Below are 8,220 nucleotides of genomic sequence, written 5' to 3'. Positions count from 1 at the left end.
ATATATATATATATATCTGTATAATATGCGCGAATATTGACTTGATACACAATGATGTATAGAGAAATCGTGATTTTCACAGCGCTTTTGTAAAAGTTGTGAAATGCCAAAAATTGAAAACACTTGCTTAAAGGATAAATAGATAATTAATAAACGATATAATTGTTACAAAGTGTTACGATATATTTGAAATTTTTTAAATTTTAATTAATAACCGCAAATTTCTCACCGTAATCGTTATATATAAATGGGTCGTGGAAGTCGAGAGAGAGAGAGAGAGAGAGAGAGAGAGAGAGAGAGAGAGAGAGAGAGAGAGAGAGGAGACTCATCTTCGTGATCTTTGCATAATCGATGCATAATCATCGTCTGCGTTTACGGTCGCGAATCGTGACGAGCACTGACTTTCTCACGTACAAAAAGCGTAAAGACGAAAAGATGGAAGCCGTTTCGACATTAGAATGTCAGAGACCTGTACGACACTGACGTTTTTGCATCGGAGCGACAAGTTAACCACGTTACGTCGAACATTGTCCGCCTAAGGAAAAGAACTCAGGCAAATGCAATCCTAATGCATTCAATTGTTACGATATCTTCGTTATCTTGTTGAGATTCTCTCAGTTTCTCTAACGAGAAACACCGCTATCGAGAATCTATCTGTATAGCAATAAAATAATATATTCCGAAACAAAAAAAAATAAATTGTAAATTGTTTTAACATAAAATACGTTAAAAATATTTCTAACGTCAATGATGGCGATATGAACAATATCCAAAAATCTAGGGATGTCTAAAAATTAGATGTTATATAAAAAAGCAGAAAAATGTCTCGAAGAGAGAAAGAGAAAAGGAAATAAGAGGGAGAAAGAAGAAAGAAAGAAAACAAATATCGAGAGAGGAGATGGACGGAGACATCCTCCTCGAGCGTTTCGCCGTCGCATCTTCTGAAATGGCAAGGTCACCGGTAGTTACGTCATCAACTTTCCTCCAGCGTGCGTACAACTTCAAGAAAACCAAATGTCACAATGACCAAGGACGCTTCAGCTGCGGATAATGTAACGTCGCCTACGGTAGCGCGATGAAATCCGCGCGCTACGGGGAGTTTCGGCTTTCACATTTTCGGGTCGATATCGGCCGAAGAAGATGGCATGCGCTGCAGATGAACGCATCCCGTATACGACCGTGGCCTTGTTTAAATTACATCTCCTACAAAAAAAGAAACAGAAAAAAATAAAAGAGAGCAATAAATCTGCAGCCGAGAACAGAAAGATGAGGATCCTAAAAGTCTGCAAGATCATGACCGTGATCTTAAATAATGTCTTAAGATACTAATACGACTCTCTGATCGGTGTTCATAGTCAGTTCTTATTTTAACATACATTCTACGGTAAGCTATTAGTAATAAACCGGAAGTCAGAATATATATAGTCAATTATTCTTCTTACATTTGACTGTGATTGGTCAATTTTTAGCTTCTGACTTCTAATTTATTACTAATGGCTTAATGTAGAATAGCTATACACTGTCCTAAGTAATATCGCTAAGATGCGGCTTTTTCAGAATCATATTAGCATCTTATGGCACTATTACTTAAGATGGTTTGGAATAAGAACAGATCTATGATTAATAAAGGGGTCTACAATAGAAATCATATGAGCGATTGTGGGATCTCAAGTTGTAGAAAATTAACTAATAATCGATTATTTTTCTTATATTCGACTGCGATTGATTATCATCTACGATTTAAGATTCTTAAGTCGACCGCTATTGTAGACTCCGCGTAAGAGATGAGAATCCATCGAGTTTATTTAATATATATAAGACAATCTCATCATTACACCTTTACGTATAATGTATGAGGAAAGCTCACACTTCGAATTCAATGACAAGTTTCCGGGGAGGCAAGGAGAGGCGATTAATTCATAAAATCAGCCTGAATTTATCGCGCTAACGCGAGACGGATAAAGATATGCGGCGATTGAAGTCGTCGCATTGTAATATGAGAACGAAAACAATTGCCTTTGTGTAGCTGAGTCAATGATTCGTCCTTGACAATGATTCACGGATACCTGCCACGGAAAATCATTTCGCGATGCACCTGAATGAACAGCGGACAAGTGGATGCATACAAATAAATACGCGAGCATATTCCCGATCTCAGAATGAGATAGACGTTGTGCAACGCAATAACACAACGTGGAAAGCATCTTCTTCGTGCAAAGCATCGACGTCTAATTCAAAATATAATTGTGCACGGCGTTGCTGTATTAATCCACGTAGGTGCGCATATTAACAGCAAGCACGTCGTAAACGCACAAATGTCACATGATAATTCCTTGCATTGGTGAATACCGTAAGACAAGGCAGACGTCGTTATTCCATTTCGCCTTCATCGTCCTCGGTAAGCGCACTTGAGTAAATTTTTATTTGCGTGTGGAAAATTAATGGCTTATATAATAAGCTCATTATTTTAAATCGCATTTGTTTGACTTATTTATATCTATTGTCGGGACACGTGTATTATACTCGTATATCGGGATTCTCGGTAACGATTACGATTACATGCGAATAATATTATCCTGTAGCTCCTGTGAGGGAGCTGCCGTTATTCCGCCATTCGTCAGTGTCAACTCTAAGCAAATTATAACTGATTGCTGCCAATTATAATAAAATTTGCATTTCTATTATTCTAACACGCGCTTCGAAGTTTGATGGAATCGCAATAAAGCGACATTGCGAATTTATGAAAGACAGAAGTTGAACGAAAGCTTACCTTATTTTTTATTGTAAATTTTTATTGTAAATTTTATAACTAAATAAATATACTTATATATACAATATACGTACAATATATTATACGTATATATACATAAAATAATAATCAATAATAGTTAAAAAGTCTGCTAGCCGACGCTAGTTGTAATTGCCAATTATGATTTTATTATTTTTCAATGCACACATAAAATAAATAAAATAGACGTTTCATATTATTACGTTGAGTAACAAATAAAATACTGCATTACATACGAGACGTTGTTCTGCCAGATCGCTTGAAATGCGTTTTCGTCAAGTATCGCTTACATCGAGAATTATGCTTAGAACAATCATTAGATTTCCTGATTTAATGACAGTTTCAGATTGCTATGACTATCGATGTTACGTGTACAATGGTCATGATCGTAATAAATGTAATGCAGTATTTTATTTGTTACTCAGTATTATTACGAAAACGTAATAATACTGAAGAGGACCCAAAATGGTCGGAATGTCTATTTTATTTATTTTATTATAGTGAGCATTGAAAAATAATAAAATTATAATTCGCAACTACAATTAGCGTCAGTTTTCAACAAGCTTTTTATTATTACTATTATTGATTATTATCATTAGAGTCTATACTTTTTTAATTGTCTAAAATGATTTGTTAGGTTTCATATAATTATAAATAATAAAAATATAAAATTTGTAATTTCAATATAAGACTTTTTGATTGCATTTCGATCTAAAATGTAGAATGTATGTACATAATAATATCTTGTATCGAATTTATAGAAGATTGTTCCGACATACTTATATTAATTTCTAATAGATCTACAATAGGATAAATAAATAATTAACGAGTTTTACGAAGAAACTTGTGGATAAGAAAAGCAAGCATTCATTATTTTAGGAAAGATATTTCTAAAATCTTGTTTTTTGAAAATATAAATTTTTTTAGTATATCTTGCAGTAAAGTCCTTCATAAAACAAGTGATTCAATTAGTAAATTTAAATCACGGCGTGCGTTCGCAGTGATGAAAAGTAAAATATAGCTCACAAACGGGCAGCGTCTAACGGCGACCGCATCATCAAATCATAGATACATCCTACATTTGCGAGAGAGACTCATCCGCGAATCCGTTGGGGGCTGTTACTGCTGCTGCACATACAGGTGGGGGGATGTGCAATACGGCTCCGCGATTTTCTGCTTATATAAAGGCAGATGCACTGAAGGATTCTCGGTATCTACGTATCGGTCGTCGTTTAAGGACGAAGGGCCGCCTTCGGGATCGTTCGCAGATCGTTCGCAGATCGTTCAACCACGAGAGAAAACTGGCGCGATGAAGACGGTGGGTGGCGATCCTAGAAGAGACATAGAAATACATATTCGAGATACATTAAGATCTGTCAAAGAAGAGCGATTGTGAGTCTCTTCTTTAGGCCTTTCGGGGAAGGACGACAGGCGGGACCGAATCGTGAGGGTTATACCGCTGATATTTTCAAGCTGGGTCTTCCGAAACGGACTCAGCCACCCAATTTTTACGCAACAGTGAAAGTGAAGAGGATTTTGTGACATTTGTGCGCGCGTGAAATTATACTCTCCATTCGCTACGGAGAACATCTACAGGGTGTCACGGAAAGGCAACAATTTCGATAATCAATTCGGAGTACATGTCTTTTTTTTCAGGAGAATCTGATGACAAATTTTTAATATCCAAGTATTAATTAAAAAAAGATCTTAAATTGAAATTCTAAAATTTCAAGTTTTAAGTGGTAGTGGTAGAATTTACATTTACTTATTCCATCTAGTTCACGAGAAACTTTCATTTTATGATATTACACAACTCGAAAAAACTTAGGATGATTCAATAAGCAATCGTTTTTGTAATCGAAATTATTGATCATTTAATAAACAATTATTTCTAGGTAATCGAAATTATTGAGATCTGCGACACTTTGTATATATCCAAAGAAGTCAACATTGTTTTTCTGTTCGCTGTGCAAATGATATATCTCGGTTTAAATTCGTAATAATACTGATCTAATACTGATCGTCGAAAGGTCAGGTTTCGAGAAAAGATTGAATTTTCAACAGCTACCGCATGTTCCTCGCAAAGATCCATTATCAATAATTCATTTAAACAAAATGTTTATCCTAACATTAATTATGGATTTGAAGAAATCCAATCTAATACTGGCCAATTTAAGATAAGAAATTATTTATATTGAATATCAAAAGTATTAAACAATCATATTGAACAATTTTTAATACTCAAAATAAGTAATTCAAATCACTATCTTTCAATATAAATTTCTTAACAAGGGATATCTTGCGATAAAACAAATTTAAATATGCATGATCACAATAAAAGACATCTGATTAATTTAATAGAAGTCAACGCCATAAAGAAGAACGATCTCATTCTTGTCTTCTTCAACGAAATGATCTTCTTGCTTCTCTTCGTCACACAGGTGTTCGTCATTCTGGCACTCATAGCCGGCGTTTTCGCGGCGCCGCAATCTAATCCAAACGATATCACAATCGTGAACCAGGAGGAGGTGAACAATATAGGGGTAGGTGGGTATCACTTCAGTTATGAGCAGAGCGATGGTCAGAAGAGGGAGGAGACGGCAGAATTGAAGAACGAGGGCACCGAAAACGAGTCTCTCAGCGTCATTGGTAGTTTCAGTTTCATCGCGCCAGACGGACACACGTATAGGTACGCGATATCACAACAAAATCACCTTAGATCTATAATTGGATAGGATTTTATTTGTAATTTATATTCTTTTTTTTAAATGTATTTTTATATTCTTCCTTACATGTGTAAGTGTGTATTCTGATTCTTCTAAAATTGAAGATTCTTTCAAAACGTCAAGAATATATCTATTATAATATATCTATTATAATATATCTATTATATACTTGATTCTATATATTTAAATCACTCTAGAATCCACAAAAATTTAATATTTAATATTTAATTTATTAAAAACTTAGATAAAACTTAAATAATTTATGTAATTCAAATTCATATATACTATTACATTCTTACAATTTTTTGTCATGTTTATTTGCAAATAAACAAAGATTGTAAAAATGTAAGATATGAATTTGAACTATATAGATTATTTAAGTTTTTAATAATTAAATATTAAATTTTTGTGAATTATGATTTCATCAAGTATCTTTCGTATTGCATGGCATAGAATTACGAGTACAAATTGAATTCTATCCTGAACCCTGACACGAATTACGGATCGTCTAAAGTGGCCTTTAGGATTGCAAAAATGATTACAAATTCCAAAGTAATGTCTTTATATTGAATGTTTGCATCGTTCAGGAACGTTGTAGCTCTTTGAACATCCTCTCTGTAATTGCAGGGTTGATTATACCGCAGATGAAAACGGATTCCATCCGACTATCAATCTCGTCGCAAAGTAAGCGGACTCGAGGACCGAAGTTACATCATCTTAGGTCGTCGATATACACGCTCGTGTGATTACACACGAATTAGGATATTTCTAATCGTATGATACTGCAAGGCACGCGATTCACACCAATGCGAATGGCAAAGAGTTGATGTCAGTCGCTAGTTAGAGAATCGATCTTCCGCGCGATCGTTCTTCTCTGACCGATTCGCTTTCGATGCGTTTCGTGATATCAATTGTGATATTTTATAAAGCGAGAGAGATGCAATTCTTAAAATCGACAATGATCGCGCAATTGGACTAATTTATTAACACTTTTGTATCGTCTTCGCTCCAAAATCAAGAGTAATTCTTTGAACAGTGCAGCACGTCAGCAAATAGTATAGATAAAATTACGAGTAGAATTAGCAAAATTATTAAAATTCGCTCAATATTTCTTTTTCTCTTCGATTTTCTCTTACAATTAACGTAAAAAAATATTCACGAATATCGCATAACATCATGACTTACAAAACGCATTGAAGTCTTCCACAAGTGAAACACGTGCTTACTTGCAACATGTATTATACAGTTTTTCGAAACTACTAGTAAACATTTTGAACGAGAGACGTCCTCTGTTTACAATTCTATCTTTATAGCGAGGCGACAATGCAGCACTCATTGAGACATCGCGATATCCGCGGTTTCTCCTTGGCAACCTCTTTCTTTTTTATACACGTAATCTATATATGTATATTATATCTATAACAGAAAACAATTTGTTCAAATAAACTTGTATACATACTGAAACCTCCCTGTGACTGTACCATGTCGCGTGTTTTCTATGCAATTAAGCCTTTTACCAATCTGTAGTTCGCATCCAAATTTCAAGATAGAAATTTATATTTATGATTTATATTTATATTTATATTTATATTTACTTTTTATATCATATTTTATATTATTTTATATTATTTTATATTATTTTATACCATATATCGTTTTATTAAACATATTATTTTATTAAACATATAAATTTTACTCAGAAATTCGATGCAAAATACAGATCTTTTATAACGAATTTTAAGATGAAAACAAGAATAAATTTTTATAATATAAAAAAATACATTTAATTCATTACAAAAAAGTAGAGAATATTAGTTAATACTTACGTTAAAAAAATCTCAAGCGTATCAAGTTCGATTAGCAATTATATTAGTCAGATTGTATATAATTATTAGTATTAATAATATTATTGCTAAGTGTGGCAGACAGCGTTCTGGTCTACCATGCCAGATCCCGGGTTCGATTCCAGTAGAAGAGTTCCAAAATATTTATGCTCCTGTCTCCTCTTGGAAAAGGCTGACAACTTCCCTATCTTTATTCACAGAAACATCTTTCGAAAAATCCGCCGTAACCGGCATTAAAACTGTAAGTCCCATGCTTGTGGCAATTGAAAAATAATCAGCGTGTGCATCATAAGCGAGAGAGGTGTAACACAAGCCAGAGGCCTAACGTAAGAAGAATAAAATCTTTTCCATTCTGTATAATGCTATAAAAGCTTTGTAGATATAAGGTTCTCATATAGAAAATACTGAGGGAGTAGTAATATAAAACTGATCCATCGATACTTTTTCTATATAAACTTTGTTCTACAAAGCTTTTTTTCATAATTTGATTCGGTATTACGAATAAAAAAGAATAGTTTGTTTTTTCTAATTAAATATACTGAATTAAATATATTTTTTTTATTTTATGTAACAGAGAAAGTATATAAATTATGGTATATGAAAAATGAAGTATCAGAGAGAAACCTGAGAGTGGACATCCCGATCTTTTTCGTGTATCAAACCTCGTAGAGTTTAATTATGTTTTTTTTTTTGTGATTCTCTTCACACTATTACATGGTTAGACAAGGACGAATAAACAATTTTGATTCTGATTATCTTTGTCTAACTCACGTAATGACATGAAAAAGAATCATAAAAACGTGATCTTACCTTACGAGGTTTGGTACACAAAAAAGGTCAAGATTTGATATATGAAAAAAGC

At 33.6% G+C, this 8,220-nt stretch overlaps 1 protein-coding gene across 1 annotated transcript; it reads left to right on the top strand.

Annotated features, from left to right (window-relative positions):
• Nucleotides 1–3,978: 3,978 nt before the first annotated feature.
• LOC108684582 (endocuticle structural protein SgAbd-6-like) lies at nucleotides 3,979–6,978 on the top strand. The gene is made up of 3 exons (XM_018188975.1): nucleotides 3,979–4,106; nucleotides 5,230–5,477; nucleotides 6,142–6,978. Exons 1-3 carry the CDS (start codon nucleotides 4,098–4,100, stop codon nucleotides 6,200–6,202), a joined length of 318 nt encoding a protein of 105 aa, XP_018044464.1. The 5' UTR covers nucleotides 3,979–4,097; the 3' UTR covers nucleotides 6,203–6,978.
• Nucleotides 6,979–8,220: the final 1,242 nt, after the last annotated feature.

The sequence above is a fragment of the Atta colombica genome, unplaced genomic scaffold (assembly GCF_001594045.1).
Source record: "Atta colombica isolate Treedump-2 unplaced genomic scaffold, Acol1.0 scaffold136, whole genome shotgun sequence".
In the NCBI taxonomy this organism is placed as follows: Eukaryota; Metazoa; Arthropoda; class Insecta; order Hymenoptera; family Formicidae; genus Atta; species Atta colombica.
The sequence above is the reverse complement of the archived record's forward strand: the minus strand, read 5'-3'. Positions and strand labels throughout refer to the sequence as shown.

Bases quoted from the DNA above. Each gene is read 5' to 3' on its own strand.
- LOC108684582 (XM_018188975.1), top strand. The intron at 5,478-6,141 runs GTACGCGATATC...CTGTAATTGCAG, and splicing joins CCAGACGGACACACGTATAG to GGTTGATTATACCGCAGATG.